General features: G+C 50.4%; 6 protein-coding genes across 6 annotated transcripts; 2 read left to right on the plus strand and 4 right to left on the minus strand.

The window, feature by feature from the left end:
• Positions 1–2,711: 2,711 nt before the first annotated feature.
• Positions 2,712–2,918, minus strand: POX_a00664 (uncharacterized protein; the record flags this gene model as incomplete). The annotated part of the gene is made up of 1 exon (XM_050109603.1): positions 2,712–2,918. One exon carries the CDS (start codon positions 2,916–2,918, stop codon positions 2,712–2,714), a length of 207 nt encoding a protein of 68 aa, XP_049973371.1.
• Positions 2,919–3,455: 537 nt separating this feature from the next.
• Positions 3,456–3,787, plus strand: POX_a00665 (uncharacterized protein; the record flags this gene model as incomplete). Its single annotated transcript, XM_050109604.1, has 2 exons — positions 3,456–3,675; positions 3,738–3,787. 2 exons carry the CDS (start codon positions 3,456–3,458, stop codon positions 3,785–3,787), a joined length of 270 nt encoding a protein of 89 aa, XP_049973372.1.
• Positions 3,788–4,376: 589 nt separating this feature from the next.
• POX_a00666 (uncharacterized protein) lies at positions 4,377–4,664 on the minus strand (the record flags this gene model as incomplete). Its single annotated transcript, XM_050109605.1, has 1 exon — positions 4,377–4,664. The coding sequence occupies one exon, from the start codon at positions 4,662–4,664 to the stop codon at positions 4,377–4,379; it is 288 nt and encodes a 95-aa protein (XP_049973373.1).
• Positions 4,665–7,099: 2,435 nt separating this feature from the next.
• On the plus strand, positions 7,100–9,011 carry POX_a00667 (uncharacterized protein; the record flags this gene model as incomplete). Its single annotated transcript, XM_050109606.1, has 4 exons — positions 7,100–7,367; positions 7,462–8,023; positions 8,102–8,426; positions 8,595–9,011. 4 exons carry the CDS (start codon positions 7,100–7,102, stop codon positions 9,009–9,011), a joined length of 1,572 nt encoding a protein of 523 aa, XP_049973374.1.
• Positions 9,012–10,072: 1,061 nt separating this feature from the next.
• POX_a00668 (GABA-specific permease) lies at positions 10,073–12,575 on the minus strand (the record flags this gene model as incomplete). Its single annotated transcript, XM_050109607.1, has 8 exons — positions 10,073–10,254; positions 10,367–10,847; positions 10,892–10,978; positions 11,123–11,655; positions 11,726–11,873; positions 11,999–12,045; positions 12,236–12,370; positions 12,467–12,575. 8 exons carry the CDS (start codon positions 12,573–12,575, stop codon positions 10,073–10,075), a joined length of 1,722 nt encoding a protein of 573 aa, XP_049973375.1.
• A 2,214-nt stretch (positions 12,576–14,789) lies between these two features.
• On the minus strand, positions 14,790–17,232 carry POX_a00669 (Endosomal/prevacuolar sodium/hydrogen exchanger; the record flags this gene model as incomplete). Its single annotated transcript, XM_050109608.1, has 5 exons — positions 14,790–16,000; positions 16,067–16,771; positions 16,826–16,975; positions 17,079–17,108; positions 17,190–17,232. 5 exons carry the CDS (start codon positions 17,230–17,232, stop codon positions 14,790–14,792), a joined length of 2,139 nt encoding a protein of 712 aa, XP_049973376.1.
• Between the last annotated feature and the right edge of the window lie 871 nt (positions 17,233–18,103).

Genomic DNA, 18,103 nt, shown 5'->3' on the forward strand with positions numbered 1-18,103 from the left:
AAGAAGCCTAGAAGAATTCTCCGGTGTTCAAACCACGCATCTGAGTTGCTGTGGTTGAACTTTTGACCTTTGGTTTTGGAAATTAAACATACTGATCAAGTCTGGAGAGACGTTCCAAGTGACGGCTTAACGCGATATTGTGGATCATTCATCCAAGAGTTACAACGGGCAAGGCACAATGAGGTTACAACTTGAAAATCAGGCTCTTGGGGCACGATCAGGCTTGTAGTTGGCAGCGTTCCGGAATGATGAACATAATGGCAACGTAACGGGAAATGTAGTCGCATCGGTGTAATGACATTGGCCATGAATACAAACACAGAAAGCTGAGTGCTAAAAGTATAGCCAACAAAAGTATGCCAATAAACAATGGAATATAATCTGGCTATCTTCATACTTTCAGCCAGACTCATCTCGACCTTCCACTTCCACCTTTTTGAGTTGAATCAACGTGCTCATCGAAAGATACAATCGACACTTACCTAGAGCATATAAAGTGGTGCTCGACTTCAAGTATGAAACTGACCGTTGCGCCCTTTTGACCGAATACCATAAACCGATCACTCATCCAGCTCGATGCTCGTACCGTCTATGAGTCAAGAATGAATTGCGAATGACTCTCGCGCGCATCTTCCATGTCATCTATATTCAAATTCCCGTCTCCAGGCTGATGATCAAAATATCGCTCAATCTTTCTCCGCGTAAGACAAAAAAAAGACAAAAAAAGCCAACCCTCTCATGCATCTCCATATTGCAATTGAAATAAGCAACAATAAAGACGGAAGAGGAAAAAAAAAGATGTGATGGGCCCGAACCGCGATTCGAACGCGGGGCCTCTCGCAGATGAGTTTTATCCCACTGAGATTGGGGTTAGTTTCGATGTACGATAGTGTGCACGATAGCGAAAGACGGGCTTCTTACAAGCGAGAATCATACTGTTATGCGTTAGTGGATGCCCACAGCTCGCTTGTCATGGGGAAAGAAGCTACTAACCCACTAGACCATCCGGGCAATTGCGGTAAAACTCGAGGGGCCAGTTAGAAACACAGTCTCATTAGTGCATTCCCCTCCCCAAATATTTACTCCTACATGTAGTTATCTCAGTCAATTTACCCTTGGTATCGCAACTCGAATCTATCGTACAATGCGATTGTAATCCTTAAACGAGGGATTCAACAGCGGTGAAGAACTCTGGTTGAATTACAATCGTGAAGTTGGACTTGTGGGCATACTGGATACTTCCTCCCCCCCTCCCCCAGATTTGTGATTGAACGACCACTGTACGGCCTAGCAGACTGGTGCTGTGCATGCTTGTCCTTGAACTTCCAGCAATTGACCTCTGGAAGTTAAATTCTATTAAGTAGTATGTCGCGAGCACCAGTTGCTATTGTTCTGGCACCTTAGCTCCAACGACCAACTCCACATCCTAAATACGGCATTAAGCAACACCACGCTCAATCGATGACCCTCGAAATATTCCAATTCGCCAAAGTTGGAGATCATCTTAGATGTTTTGAGGGAAAATAAAGAGAACTGGAAATCGATCCCATTGCTGCAGCTCATGTGCATGCTAGTTAAAGTTTTTGAGCAATCAGTGACGAGTCAAGTATTGTCGGATTAGCTATGCATCCACTTGAGCAGCAGTACTACTTATGTAGTTATTCAAAAGGAAAATTCCGGTAGACGACAAATTAAAGTATCTTCCACAGGTCATTGAATGGATTGTAGAAGCTCATTCTAAAGTCTCACTTGTAGAACATTGTTCACGAAGCATGGTAGTCAATCAAGCCGTCTAGTTAGTTGAAAGCGTCAAAAGCCAACCAATAGACCCCTTAACATACTTGATGTCAAGTCGCAGGCAGTCCGTTCCCGTAGATAAGGCATACATCGAATTAGAGCTTTGTCACAGCTCCAAGGTTGATGTACTCCGTATACTTGGTAGATCCCCGTTTTCGTGCCAAATCTCTTTTAGGGCTTATCTATCATTTTCAACAAGTGATCGGAACCTGGAAAAAGCTGCTTTTCCATACGCTAGGGGAGTGCGGCAGGGTTGAAGCAAGAGTTCCCAGATGTAGCTAGAAGAGAGCAAGTATGGGGCCAAGGCGATGCTTGTACAATGTCTACAGGTATCCATGGGCTTGATTCCAAAAGCGACGCAACCATTTGGGCAGGGTCGAGTTTAATATCTTAATATTGGAGAAAAAAAAATCGAGGCTAAAAAGGGATTATAGTGTGCGGGCATGAAAGGGGCTCAATGTGTGATATATACCAGGGACATATGTGCAGAGAATTGGATGTGCTACCACATTCAGAGCTTGAGATCTATGTTCCAATGCATGTGTCGAGTGAATAGTCTGTAGATTTTCAATGGATTGGCATGGGGTGATTGCGCAGGTATACAAGATGAAATATTCATTTTCCCTTTTTTTTTTTTTTTTTTTTTTCAAACTGATCGCCACTTGCTTGTGATTAAGCGCAGACACCCTCGAGACTCGAATATGATGGAGCGTCAAAACCACGGTCTCGTTGAGAGTTCCACGTCGGGTTTGAGATAATCACATGCAAGGTCTTGATTGTCGGTATGGTATCTTACGGTCCATGCAGTGGAAGACGGTGGACACTTTGCCCGTTCGAGATGGGCTTGTTCATGTCAAAGAAGCTTTGCGCGGGATCGTAAATCGTCCATCTATGTGGTGTTGGTCGAACGAGACTTACGCCGAGGGAAGACTGTGTTGATCGTGAACCGGTGGAACAAGTATCGCGTGTAACTCCCAGAGGATCGTCGTTCTGAATTCCGAGTTTGAAAGGCTCGCGGCGGGAGGCTCCCCAAAGGCGTTGCCTGTGCCAGCTCTGTTCCGTCGGGACAGATGGACCTCGGGATCTGCGCGACCTACCGTTCGTACCATTAGACCGGTCATAGGCTTGTTCGTCAAATCAAGATTCTGAGTTGAGCTCTAGGTACTTCATCGTGTCGATCCGGTAGCAAGGATTCCCACAAACCGACGGGATTTGCACATTGAATGACCACAATTCTCCAATATTGGGGTGGGGGGAAATTCATGAGCATTGAAGAAGCCTGGTTGTGCCCAATTTTGATTCTTCAGATCCTCTCTGTCGATCTATGCTGCCGATAATCCCTGTTAGTTCCCACATCTAACGGCGTCGATCCTGGTGTATTCGATGGATTAATTGTTCGACCCGACATTGCCGAAAATCGATTCAAAGCTCCGGACAGCAAGTCAGTGGCACCAGTGGTCTCTTTTGTGATCTATGACTTCGCAGTAGTGACATGAACGCATTCAGTATAAGTCCAATGTGCATTCTGGAGATGAATTCCCATCAGGATCGTCGACGTTCTGTCTTTCGGATCTCTTGCCAGCAGGCGGCGACCGGCACTTCTTTTCGGTACGCCGTTGGGGAGGGAGGATCATCTTTGTCTTCTTGGCTCGTTGATCATGAAAGACAAGTCTCACATTCATGACCGGAAGCTTCCACAGTCGGGCCCCTTGAGCAATCAGTCCTGGTCGACTTTTCTGTCTCATCTGACCGATACCGATTCTGGGTCGACTGTCGTCCAGGAAGAGAACATTCGACGATGTGCATCACCAGATTGGCGGATCTGGCACATTCGCAAATTTGAGAACTGTCTGATCGCCGATTGCTGGGTCCATTTGGGTACGTATGTGCTGTGCGAATTTCTTGGTGGGGTCCTACTTGCTCGGTGGACCAAATCTCAGATGAGTGGGCGGCTCGGTCTGCATCCGTGGGTGGTCGTGCAGATCGCTGATTGCTGGTCAACGATTTCACGTGGAACGTTGCAAATCGCTCTCACCTCCCAGGGTCAATCCCAACCGTTTTTTTTGAGTAGCTTTTGATCGGCTGTCAGCGGGAATCTCGACAGTCGTCAGAGAAAAAGGAAACAAAAAAAAAAACTCAATTCTTCATCTACCTCATCGTTGCCGGTTGGGTTTAACATGACAACAAGATAGACAGATGTCAATGATGCTCCACGTGGCTGGCCGCTAGAAACGGAACATCCACTTCCGGACCCGGCAGGTAGAAAGTGGACAACTTCGATTGTTATGGATCTTTGCCAATGCCGGGTCGGTCCACGGGCAACTCGATGTGATCATATCCAGTCTGGTGGGCGACATGAATTTCATGTAGCAGTTTCCCCTCAGGTCGCATCAGGGAACCACACCCGCTTCACGGCCTCGTGCAATGATCAGATTGTTGAGAGATTCCGTCGATCATCGTTCTTGTCAAGTCCCCCGACACTGGCCTGGAGCCCAGTGCTCTCCATTTTGCTCCCAGCCGCCTTGTCGCGTACAAGACGAGAGACGGTTTAGTGTCCGGTGTCCAGCGTCCAGCGGACATCACTGTATAAAGCCAAATACGTAAACGGGAGTATTCCGAGCGCCAGTGGTCCCGAAGCGAAGCCGAACCCAGCAACGGCCCTCGATGGATTTGAGATTGAGATTCCGTTTGCTTGGTGCTCCATCCTCGACTAGAATGTCCGTAGATTGATCCGGACTTGAGGAGGCTTCGTGGGAAAGTGGAATCCATTTCAATTTGACCGGTGCTGCGTTCAGCAGCCCTGCGCCCATTTGCTCCTCCAACAGTAGTGCCCGCGCGATACGAGAGCCACTCACGGGCGCATCCATTGGTCTCGTCGTCTCGGCCGGCCCAAAGTGAATATGATTTCATCACCACAAGACAGGGCCAGACCACCCCTCCCCTCTCTCGATCGGTTAGCACGGTTTCAACCCCCGGTCCTCGATCAAATCAGCTCATTTCAACAACATGAGATCAATTTTTCCTCTGTCGAAACAAAACCGAATTATCTCCCCCCCCCCCCAAAGATCAGCTACTGTCACCAAGTAGAGATTTAGAGTTTCTCTATTCCCTTGGGTAGTCCCGGGGCCATGCTCGTGTGCCTGAGTCTCGGCCACAAGGCCCCTCCAATCTCGTTCGCGATCAGATCGCGAGGGTATTTTGCCACTGCAAAGCCGGGCCTCGAACACGACCCATCGTGAATAATATTTTCATCACGCGCAGGCGGTCGCTGTGGTCGGCCGAATGTGAGTGATGGACCCAGCAGGAAGACCCGGAAGGATTCAAGGTTGGGAGTCTGGTGTCATTCGACAGAAGTGTCACGGAGGTCCCTCACGTTGGTGGCTTTTCCAAGTATGGATCATGGATAAAGTGGTACAGGTCACTGTCGGTAAGGTGCCGCGTGCAGACTGTCAGTGTATTTCCACGCGGACTGTGGACTTGGCCTTCGGACCAAAGGCTTCGACTGGATCCCTTCGAGACGATCACCGATCAACCCTCCACGCGAGTCCACCCGCAAATACCTCGGCTTTCGCCACATGGTTCTGTTGCTGTCGCAAGCTTCCGGGTTCATCCCAATGTCGACCTGAAAGCCTTGCACTCCGCCCCCCCCTGCAAATGCAGCAGATGATACTGACGCACGCCGGTTGGAATATTGGCCCCCCTCCCTCTCGCTATGCACCTCACGGCCACCCTTGAATTGAAAGAAGGGGCCATGCGCCCAAGTGCGATCACCTAACAATAGACTTTCTCGATGAGGGGCCAAGACCTGATATAGGCAAGGGAAACCACAAGAATATCACGACACAAAAACCAGACTCGCACGGGCAGTCCATAAATGGGCGATAGGCTCGGTACCTCACACTGGGGAAAAATCCCTCGAGTGTCCAGCCTATGAAGTTGGACCGAGCAGACTCGCTGGGGTTTCGCATGGAACACCATTACCATTTTCTCTTCGAACCAGCCCAGGAGGATACAAGGGGAAACCTCGCGGTCGCTTGCTCTCTGGGGGTCCCCCTCATGTTCTTTTTCTCTCACTAGCCTAGAGTTTGTTCATGCAGGAAATATCCGCTAGGCCCTCGTGCCTCGATAGAGTCCCTGTCCTCCGCCAGATGCGCATCAGATCGAAGTGGAGACCTCTTTTTGAGGCGACCATCTGGAGACAGGATGGGGTCTACCTGGCGATCGGCCATTCACAATCCGCCGGCTTCTGTGCATCCACCAGTTTTCGGCGCTGAATGCCTCCTTTGGGCACCACCGGACCCCCTCTGGATCCACCGTCACCCACACTGGAGACCTCAGAGGCCCCGGCGGATTGGCGCCCGACGGGTGATTTTCCATGGTACGCTCAGTGCAAATTGCCTCGCCTTTACAAAGTCAAAAATCCAGCACACAATCCCGCTCCCAAAAAGTGGCACGCTTCTTGGATGAGAGAGAGAGAGAGAGAGGCCAGACAATCCTCATTCTTGGTGGGACAATTTGGTTTTCCCCGTCCGGAGCCGGTGTCCAGCTCGGTTAAGGTTTACTGGAATGCGCGTCTCACGGACCTCCAGGCGGGACTTGCGTGGTACCTCTACTCCGCTGGGCTGGCGTGGTCATTGGTAGAAGGTGGTCCTGGTGTAATAGATTGATGGAGAATCCATTTCATAAAGGGACCTTGCGAGGTCGAGGGCTTGTTCTTTCGGCGGGTAGATCTAGGGACAGATGGGGGGGCAGTGGTCTGGGAGTAATCTCGCACTGTATCGTGTAGAGTGCAAGGTTGTCGTGATGTACGAGGGCGGCTGGAGAAGAGACCATGACCCGCATGGTCAGCTCATGTCCCATCCTCCTCTGGGCCGAGGAGACAAAGGGTTGCGAGGATCATTCAGCTGCGCCGACAGAGCCCCGAGATGATGGTCTCTGGCCCTCGAGTCATCGAATCGACACGAGAGAGCCCTGTCCGGTATGGAGAAATGTACCGCAGGTTCCGCGGCTCTCGGTGGAGACGATATGACTGCTATGGGAGACAATTTGACAGATATGGCTCCGCCAGTGGCCAGCAGCCACCGGTCACTAGGTCGTCCATACTCCATACTATGGATCATTAGAATATTCTCGGCAGGCACCGCAACGTTTAAGCGATGGTCCTGGATCGCTGGCGGGGGGGGGGGGTTCCAGGTGGCGTACATTCCAGTGCCGTGAATCATGCCTACCAATTTTGGATCATTTCTTTTTGTTTTTTTGGGGGCTGCGTTCTTGATGCACGTTGGTCCAAATGATCATAGACATGACGACTTCCCCTTCTCTCTCTCCCACGCCCCCCCCTCCTCCTCCTCTGTTTCAGGCACTTGAAAGCACGGCATTCCCCATCGCTGCATTCCTTGAAACCGTTTCGGTCTCAGCATCAAGCTGCACGCACATCGCCCCGGGTCGGGGCAGGCCGACGGTGTTCTTCACTTCTACGGAAGTGTTCCAGTCGGATTCCAACTCGTGTGAACATCACTCTGAGGGCCAGTTTTGTGAGAGTCGAAGAGACCAACTGACCGTCGCCACCGGTCAGTCCCCGTCGTGAGAACGACGTAGAATCACCCCAAGGGGGGGAAAAAAGAAAAGAAAAGGAACTGGACCAGTCTTGATCGCACCGTGCAGATCAGCTCTTCAGTGTTTGGACAAGCCCGGAGTTCCATCTTTCGTCTTCCAGTAGCATCATGAAGCTTCCTCCGCCGGCGGTCATGGCGACCTGGCCAACGCCGAATTATATCGATCCAGTCACCCGTGGGCATGGTGTGCTCTACGTGAACGTCATCTTCACTTCACTCGCACTGCTGGTGGTCGCTCTTCGGCTGTACACTCGCTTTCGAATCACATGCAGTGCCGGTGTGGACGATGCACTGATCGTGATCGGTCTGGCCTTTACCATTGCCATGGTAGCGGTGACTTCATTGGCGACAGAGACTTGGGGATGGAATCGACATGTCTGGGATGTGCCACCGACCTGGCTTCCCACCGTCCAGAAACTCAATATCGTTTTCCAGATCATGTTCTCCTGGGCCTCCAGTGTCACCAAGATCTCCCTGCTGTGGTTTTGTCGTCGCCTGCTCGGTGCCGGCAAGGGTAACTTTGTCTGGTATAACTGGGCCTTTATCGGATCGATGGTGGTGGTCGCAGTCACCTGTTTGGCGTTTACCTTGACCAGCATCTTTCAATGCCGGTAAGTTGCTATCCCTTCTCCCCCCGTCCTTCTCCTCGGGCACGGATCTATCAGCATGGCTAATTGGTCAACTTGCAGACCCATCAAGGCCTACTGGACGGTCAGTCCGGCCTTTCCTCATACATGCATCGACGAAGGCAACCTCCTCTTTGCCGCCAGTGTGATCAACATCTTCACCGATTTCCTGGCCACGGCGATCCCCATCCCGTTGATCTGGAGTCTCAAATTGCCAACCCGGCAACGTCTCGCGGTCATTTCGATTTTCGGGCTGGGGATCATGGTCAATGTGGCTGGGTCTTTCCGCACAGTCTACGTGTGGGAAAGTATGGTCGTGGGCTGGGATAGAACCTGGCTGAGCTGGCCGATCTTGATCGCCGCCTCGGTAGAAATCAATCTTGGTCTGGTACGTTTGGATATGTCTTTGTCTTTAGTACTCGTTGCGAAATGGAACCTCGCCTTCCAGGGGTCCATGAGCAACAAACCACCCACAATCAAGACGACCCAAAAAAGGGGGGAAAAAAGAAAAAAGAAAAAAGAGACCATAGCGACAAGACTAACCACACGCTCACAGATCTGCTCCTCCGCTCCCGCCCTCCGTCCCCTCGTCGCCGCATTCCTCCCACGCCTCCTTGGCTCCTCTCGCCACTACAACACCTCCAACGCCCGCAGTCGATCTCAAAAACCCTGGACTAGCACAGCCCGGTCCCAGCAGCATCTCACCGGACGCGGCCAAGCCTCGCAGGACGTCGACCTCGACAATGACCGCTTCGAAATCATGCGCACCGTCGAAATGGAAACATGGTCCGAGTCTCGCATCCCGCATCACGAGAATATAGGACACACCTTTGACATTGGCACCGAGGGTCGTGCGAGATCACCCAATACCAGTCTGGATCTGAAGAATGGTCCGGCCGTTTTTTCATCCGCGGCCAGTGACAAGTCGTCGAGTACTTTGTCAAGAGATGAGGCCTTTTATGGGAGGCGGTGATTGGAAGATGAATTTGGCACGAGGCTATTATTCCCTCCCTATTGAACCCCAGTGCCCGTTTTGGATCAAAAGGGGCGGGTCTGTCATCTCATTTCACTTTCTTTCTCTTATGCCTCTTCCCTTTTTTTTCTTCCCTTTCTTCTCTTTTTCAATTCTTGTAAATTCTTTCTCACTTTCCCTTGTTTTTTTTTTCTTCCCTCTTCCTCTCCCTCACTGTCTAGACGGTTTTTTTTTTTTTGATATCCACGTGACTATATTATATGATACAATATTTTCTTCTCATATCATTTTCCCGCGCCAGAAAAAAGAACAAAGCAAATTAAACAAATTACAACGTAGAAATAAAAACAAAAAACCAGAAGCGAATCCACTAGGAGCCTCCAACTAGAAAGCGACCCCCGGATCAATCTTTCGGTGCGAGCCTAAAAGGCTGGCTCTCATCAAACCTGGACCGCCGCAACAAAGACACGTTGGGCCAAGAACAGGTCTGGCTGGCCTGGCCGAATAGAGCTTGGAAGGAATCTAATGAAGTGATTAATATCCACTAGATTGGCTTTCTGATAAGAAAAGCATTGTGCGGGGGAAAATCAGGGCAGACTTACGTGTGGGTCTATTTGATTCTCAGGATGGTAATCATTTGCGGCAAAGCAAAAAACAATAAAACAATTTAAAGAACAAGGTAAAAAAAATAGTGAGAGACAAAGAAGAAATAACCCAAGAAGTCTTTAAAAGAGAAAGTGATTTTTGGGGGGGGAAAACAAAAAAAAAAGTCACTTCTTGTGAGGGTACTACTCCCTACAACCAGTATTCGTAGGTTTTAGTATTCATTGTATACACATCTACTTATCGGCTGGGTCGAAAGTGAGCGAGAGATATGTTAAAGCAGTAATAGGTAGTGAAAAGATATGTACTAGAGACAGAAGCAGTCCAGGGCGTGGAATTATGCTCATCCCATGAATAACCATGGAACGCTTGTCCCAAACGCATCATCGTACAAAGGGGTAAAAAGCAGGTAAAAAGATGTGCAGTAGATACATGGTCTGATTTAAAAATCACGCATGTCAATCCTTTGATATTGCCTCCGCTACGGCTTCGGCTTCGGCTTCCAGTTGTTTCCCCTCGTCTTCGGGGGATACCGTCGTCTGTGGTCCTTTGAAGGTCTTTCTTGCGTGAATAAAGTAATACAGTAATGCCCCGAGCCATAGTGCTCCGTTGATGACGACCGTATAGTTCATATTTTTGACTGTGTTTGGAAAAAATGAATTTGTTAGCCCCGTTTCTCTCTTCATCTCGCTCAATTTGCAAAAAAAAAAAAAAAAAAAGAGAAGAAGAAGAAAAGCAAAGGTCAGACTCACCTCCCGGATCTGGTCCCCCGTTCGGAATCATACACAACACAATCGCAAATCCCAGATAAATCACCGCAATCCACGCAATTGGTTTACTCAAATATCGACCCGTATAAAACTCTCCGGGAACAAACTTCTCCTGGCCCCACAGCAGACGTGCCAGGATGGGCGTCAACCATGCGAGATCATTCCCGGCGACGGCGAGAGAGAATAGTGCATTGGCGGCGGCGTTGTCGATCAGAGCGAGGAGGCCGATGACGACGGATGCAGCGATGATGCCGCAGACCATGCGGACGGGCTGGTAACGGGTGAGTTTGCTTTGGCTGACTTTGCGGAAGAACGAGGAGAAAGGGAGGGCGCCGTCGCGGGAAAAGGCCCAGCTTTGACGTGAGGCGGCGAGGACCTTGATGAGATAGAAGGTGAGATGGGGCTGGGCATGAAAGATGGAGAGATGGGGACTAGGGCCGGAGAGGTATCCGCAAAAGAAAATCTAATCACTGGAGAGAAAACATCAAAAGCAAGGAGGACACTCACGATACTCAATCCCATGAAGAACTGGACTGTCATCACTACAGCCATGAAACCCAGAGCCCCATTCTTACCCAGCGCATCGTAGTAGATCTATCAGATGTCAGAATATCATTTTGGAGCAATGACATCTTCACCACACAAAGAGTCCCACATCCTCAGTGCGACCAAGCCTCCCTTGGGAAAAAGAGAACTAAATAGAGAAAGAAAAAAAAAAGGAAAAGAGATCCGACTTACTTGAGCCATGGGCTGTCCGAAACTAGTACCCAAGATCCCCTCGATATCCTGCCTCATACTCGTGGCGATGACCACCATGGACAGGAATCCCAAAATTCCACACATCCCAGTTGACGTGATAATCCCCAACGGCACCGCCCGCGCCGCGTGAGTCGCTTCTTCACTCATATGCACACACGAGTCAAATGCACCAATGGTCCAGATCGGCGAGAGCCATGCCAGCATGAATGCCCAGCCTGTGGGCCAGGTAGTATAGTTCTCGACATCGCCGAAGATGTACGAGCCCGAATTGACCGGGGGCGCATTCCGGGCCTTCCCCACGGGCAAAGCAACCGCGGTGGCCACGACGAGGCCGATGTTCAAAAAGATACAAATCGATTGGATCTTGGGCATGATTCGACCACCATAGACGGCAATGATTCCGTGAGTGACTACGGTCGCCGCGTATGTACCGTAGATGACTGGTCGAGATGCGGTCCAGGTCCCGTCGCGGGCGAGGGAGACCATGGAGAGTATCATGTTGGCGAAGCCGTCTGGTGAACCATAAAAGTTGGAATCAATTGGGTGGAACCAGATCTATTTCTTTCTCACGACTCAACTTACAATCAATCGAGCAGATGCCTCCAACCAGGCCCATGGTGTTGCTGTATCCCACCACGAAGCTCAAGGGATTCTTCCACTTGTCGGCGGCGAAATAATGTGTCCAGAAATAGAGACCGCCAGCGGTGGGCATGGCCGATGCCAGATCCGCCTAGTTGATGAAATGGACTCTCAGTCAGTTATACGAGGAATGCCAAATCCCTTGAGGAATCACACGCACATACGGCGGCCTTGAACTGGACTTAAAAGAGAAGACGAACAAAATGCATAACTCACCAGAGCCAGACTGACGATGAAAATGAAAAAGCTCGCCGCCAGCCAGCCTAATACATGAGATCAGTCATCTTCCCAAGACCAAAGGGTAATTGGAAATCTCATACCCTAGAGACGATCAAATGTCAGCATATCCAAAACAAAAAAACCCCCCTCCACACCATTCCCCTTTCAAGACAATTTTCATACTCCTCGACAAATCACAGTGACCAGGAAGGGATTCATTTACCCAAACCATACCCACAGGACCCGCAGGCATTGAAAAGGCCAACGTCGAGGCAATCGACGGCAAAAGGCCCATGATACTAAACGCGACGGCAAAGATCTGGACGGTGGAATAATGTCGTCGCAACTCCTGTTTATATCCCAACGTTGCTGATCATTGATTCAAACCATCAGCCCGAAATCATCCCCAATATAGTCTTCTGAAGCTGTTGGATCAAAGGGAATTTGACGCAAGGCGAAACATACCAAGCAATTCTGTGTCTCCCACCTCGGCCGCTTCATCAATGGAATCTCCAATTGTAAAGGGGGGCTTTTCATCGCCCGAACGCGAGGACTTGACCGTCTCGTGATCCATCTTGTAATGCGATACCCGATGAGGAAGAGGGGGTGAGAAGGATTTAATGGGAAGAAGGACGAAAGGGCAAATCCCTCGTGTGCTGGCGAAGAGCTGGAGTGATTTCCAGTGGGCCACGTGCCCCAAGACAGAGACAATTGGACTACCGCAAGTTTGACCAACTCACGTATCCTACTGAGCGCGAGATGAAGATGTTGGCAGTAGTCCAAGTGACAAGGAAGCAAGGGGGAGGGGGAGAGAGGGGTACACTTTGACAATGGACAGTGAAGAGCTCGAGGAAAAGAGAAGGCTTCTTTTTTCTTGTCCGGGCTATTTCTCAACCTTTGTACTACTCTTCTCTTCGGTTGAATCATTGTGATGCCAGGCGACACCATTATCGCAAGCTCTCCGGCAGTATCTACTTCCCCTCACTTCGGATCCACTAATTGAACTGGTCAAGACCGGACGAGTCTATACGTTCCTACTACACAAGTTTAGCGTCTGGCGGAAGGTGATGAAAGGTACTCCCATGTACCACGTCAGAGTTCTGGCCTGAATCCTTCGGTATCGGAGGAGGAGGAGGAGCCAGTCCTGCCATGGAGGTGGATTACCTATCTTATCACAGAGAATTCCACTTACTCTCGCGAAATCGAGCGGGGAATGCGAAAGCTGAGGGGCTGTTAACTTTAAAATGCAGAGGGACGATAAACGAGTCATCTACTCCCGACTGAGGGGGGCGTTTACGAGAGGGAAATCATGTCTCAATAGGGTTTGGCCTGCGTTGGAGATCATCGCCAGGGTGAGAGACTCCCGAGATAACGACTCTGTCTCCCTGGGGAAAGTCGTGCGCTTGCTTGTCAGTCGGAGCGATGTAGCGTGAAAGATAAGAAAGCCGGTCTGTCGTACACCATTGATCGTGAAAAAAGTTAACAATCTCTCAGACATTGCTGCTAGGACTCGATTTTTCTGTCAATTGAGGGTTGCTGCGATAGAAGAGTCCGTCTGTATACGGATCTTGAAGGAATACCGAATCGCCTCGGGACTCGATACACTCGAATGGATAAGCTACGACCTGTACTGAAGTATACTACTACTAGTCTCAGGTTCTGGAGAGCCTATGTAACGTAGTACATGAGAGTGAGTACCAACTGACCGTCAAGACCAGTCCTCACAAGTCATGATGTCTCTCTCTCTCTCTCCTAACCAACTCTACGTAAACTTGATCCAAGCCACTCGCCTACAGGGCCGAGATTTACCCCAGAAAACCAATTCCGCACCTGAGCCGTTCCGAGTGGACGCTCCCCCCTCTCTCTTCAAAGTCAATCTCCACATGCAACTGATAAGCCCCGAGACGCCCGGTAGAGACGCGGCGCGGAAACGAGGTCTCCCACTTTCGCCCCAGTGATGTGAGGAACAGTGCGGAATTGGCGGGACTGCGGTGCGGAAGGGTTCCCGCTCGTTTCCGTATCCGGTCAGAGGCTGGACGTGGGCGGGGTCAATCTCAGCATATGGCAAAGAATACGAATAGAAATAAGGCAAGGCTACTTGAATACTGTGGGATACACGTATATGACAACCTCGAGATAGAATTGTGTACCACAGGAATAATAGGTGTCTCGTCGAGGTGGCAAGCCTGTCTCTTACCACAAAGGGATGGCGATGCAAAGTTGCGCAAATCCGCAGCATCCAATCCGGGGGGCATAAGACAGGGACAAGGACAGTGACCCGCTCTATTGAGTTCGTTGATGAGCGGACAAGGACTTCAATGCACAATTACGTGCCAGGTCGACCGAATTTCTCCCTCACTCTCTGCCCATGGAACTTGATTACTCGAATGACGGGGGAGGGCATGGAAGCCACTTTTTCTCAACCCTTGGCCCCATCTTTATATTCGAGACAAAGGCAACGCAAAGCGGCCGAAGAGAGAGAGAGAGAGAGAGAGAGACAAACTTCATGTTGCGGCATAGAAGAATCTAAATGTACATTGAAATCAGGTCATACGTTTGACAGGGGGGGAACACAGCAGCCAATGCAAAAGGAGAAAAAAAATCAACCAGAAATGACGACGCATGTATCGGAGTGGTGTGCCACTGTGTTGATTCACAATCCCCGAGGTATCAAAAGAACAGTCAAGCAAGAAGAAAAGGGGAAAGAGAACAGATGACACCCACGATGACCCGAAATGAAAATTCAAACAGAAAGTGGCAGGAAAAGCAGAACAAAAATCTTCATTCGTCAAACGGCACCGGGACCCTTATGGTTTGACTGATCAAGAAGGAGCTTCGGTTTGATATAATCCTCGTCCAACTGTCGGAACCATGCGGCATGGTCCCCGGACGCACCGCCTTGCCAGAGCTCGCGCAAGGCTTCGCGGGCACTGATCCCTTGGGGTTGACGAGCAGGAGACACACTGGCCGAGGCGTGGTGGGGAGATGGGGTATGCGCGCCCGTCGAGGGATGAGACGAGGTACGACGTTGTCGAGATGCATTGCCGGCAGCGGGAGGAAGATCGTCGTCCGAAAGACCGTCCAAGTCCAAATCAAACTCATCCGGATGAGCGACTGGACCAGCGCGTCCCTTGCCGTTGGACGGGAGCCCAAGATCGTCATCGCTACCCCCGCCGCCTATCCCCGCGCCGCTATTGAGAAGCGTGGCCGTCGACGAGCGGTCTCGCTTCGATGACGCATCTTTGGGACCATACGCCGCCGAATACATTCGAGTGTGTCCCAGGGCTGGGCTGGACCGGCGGTTGTTACCAGTCGAGTAGCTGTTGCCTCGGTCAAGTCCTCCGCGTGCTGGTTGGGAAACCCCATCGAGCGCAATGCCAGGCTCGTTACGTCGGGGCGTGTACCCGAGCGCAGTGTCAGCCCGCTTGTAGTACGTGCCACCATTGGTCACCTCGATGTCAAACTCGTCATCCGAGTCAATCTCCTCGGCGACCCCCGTGCGAATGCCAAGGATCTCCAGCATGCGTGCAGTGGTGCCTCCAAAGATAATCACAGTCAGCACCACAACGACGAGAATTGTAGCCCGCAACGTGGGTGCATTGACGCCCGTGAGTCCAGCGGCAAGTGCCACCCCCACTGCACCACGAAGACCCGCCCAGAAGAGCATAGCCTGGTATGCGAATGGCAATTCGTCAGCAACTTCAATCCCGCGGCGTCGGGCTCGGTACCGAATAAACCAGTTCAGCGCCTTGGAAAGGGGGAAGACGGCCAGGTAACGGGCAAGACAGATACCAAAGACCGAGACAAGGATGAATAGGGGGTTGAAATGGAGGTTGGATTCAACAAACAAATCCAGGCCCAGGTAAATGAAAATGAAATTCTCTGATAGTTGCGCCATAACTTGGAAGAGGTACTTGGTCGTCAACTGTGTCCTGCGAGACATGTTGTAGTAGGCGTAGTGCTTCAATGTGATACCGCAGAACAAGAGCGAGACAATTCCTAGCGTCGAAGTAAATTAGCCTTGTCCGTATCCAACGCGTCCAACGCGAATGCTGGTCGACTTACCCGACAATCGCACGCCGTTCGAAAAGAAATAGCTGGCATAGGCAATCAGGACGATCAGACAGCTTTCAATCTTGGGCATCCGTCGGACCAAAGTATACTTGAGTCCCAGCGCCGTCGCGATACCGACAATGACGCCGACCATCATACTACCACAGAAGACAAGCAAGAAAAGTCCAGCCGCTTCAAAAACTTTCAAGAACGTCAGAGACCCAGCATCATGCTCTGCATATTTCTGGGCCGTCTCGAAGAGCACAATCGCAATTGCATCGTTCAAAAGCGCTTCGCCGAAGATGATAGTGTACAGTTTGGGCTCCACTTTGTAGAGATTGAAGATCGCAAGAATAGTAACTGGATCCGTGGCAGACAAAGTAGCACCCACAGATAAGGCCTCCAGGAACGAAATGTTGAGCCCGTCCAGCGGGATCCGCGTCCAAAGGTATAACACGAGGCCAAGAACGATGGACGAGATAAACGTGCCGGCGAATGCAAAGGTCAGAATTGTGCCAATGTGTCGGAAAAAGTTCGCTTGATGCAGTTCATATCCGGAGGCGAGGATAATTGGAGGGAGAAGAAGGTTGAAGAAGAACTGGTAGTCGAACGCGACGCTATCTTGAAGGTTGGATTTGGATGAGAGACGAATGATCAATCCGACGAACATTCCTGCCATTTCGTCAGTAGGTCGCATGGAGACAAGACCGGTCACTTCTGATGGCCAGAAGCTAGACTGAGCCTTCAAGTGTGCTCATAACAACAACATACCCGCAAAGATAGACAGAACCGTTTCGTGAACCGCTTGGATCTTCCTCTGTTGTAAGATGTAGCTGGTGAACAGTGCGAACATGAGGAGCATAATCATGATAAACAGCGCCCAAGAGCTAGTGATCTCTTTTGACCCTGCTTCGGGAGATTCTGTTTCGCAAAGAATCAGTCAGAATCATCGGTGTTCCCAGTCCAATCTAACAGTCATCGGAGTGTCAGGCAATCGAGAGCGTGGGCATCGTTGCATGCGTACCATCAGGATCAGTGTCCTCGGCCGCTCGTCCTGCATTATCGTCGCAAGGTTAGCTTTGAGACTCTTTGTTGGCAGAGACTCAGCACCTTTGGGCAAGCGGGATTCACATACGAACGAGGGCATTTAGAGCTTCGCCCATGAGTTGAGTAGCCATTGCGACTTGGTCACGAACCTCCGCGGGTTCGGCGCGGATAGCGCGTGTGTAACAGTTGAGCACTCTCGCACGGCGAGTCAATCAGCGGGGAAAACGCAGGGACAGGAGCGCATAGTCTTCAACCTAGGGAAGACAAGAACGCGCTGAAGTAATTTCAAGAGGACCGGATACTATCGACGTTGGTCCTTCAACCAGGTCGAGGTGGTCGGAGCTTCCAGGGTTGCGTTACATCTGACTGAGAGGGACCTTGCCAAGACGGGTGGCGGAAAATTACCGTATTTCAATAACAATACATCTCCTGCATTTGCATGGGACGGGTGACAGCTCATTGGCAACATGACTCGAAGCTTGCGGTTCGCTGAGTATTGTTCCGGTATTACTCGACTTCTGACACGTGGACCACTCCGTTGGTGGTACACGACTACACGTACCGCCGCCAGGGCGAGGAACAGCATCATTATCTTGATTTGATTCAGTTACGAGCCATGAAAAAGGTGGTCGGAAATATTTGCGTATCGCTACCTCATTGAACAAAAACTCAGGTCTGATTTCTGGGCATAATTAACTAAATGACCTGGAATCATCAAAAAAAAATAACGGTCAATCTATTAAGATTGCTACAACCTCGGGTATATTTAATGGCGAGAGGTTCTGTTGAGGTGTACAGTGCCGTGTTCGAATCTCAGGTCGCCTAGCAAGAAAAAACCCAATTCAATCGTGCGGCTACCTACGAGAGTAGATTTCAATGTGCGACGGGTAGGTAGGTACATTTAGATATGGATAGGTCGACCGTGGTTTCTAGGTAGCCAAGTCCCAGACCTGCTTAGTGAGTATCAGCCATCTAGAAAGCCTGTATCTTAGTTTCGTTACA

The sequence above is a fragment of the Penicillium oxalicum genome, chromosome I (assembly GCF_001723175.1).
Source record: "Penicillium oxalicum strain HP7-1 chromosome I, whole genome shotgun sequence".
Classification (NCBI taxonomy): domain Eukaryota; kingdom Fungi; phylum Ascomycota; class Eurotiomycetes; order Eurotiales; family Aspergillaceae; genus Penicillium; species Penicillium oxalicum.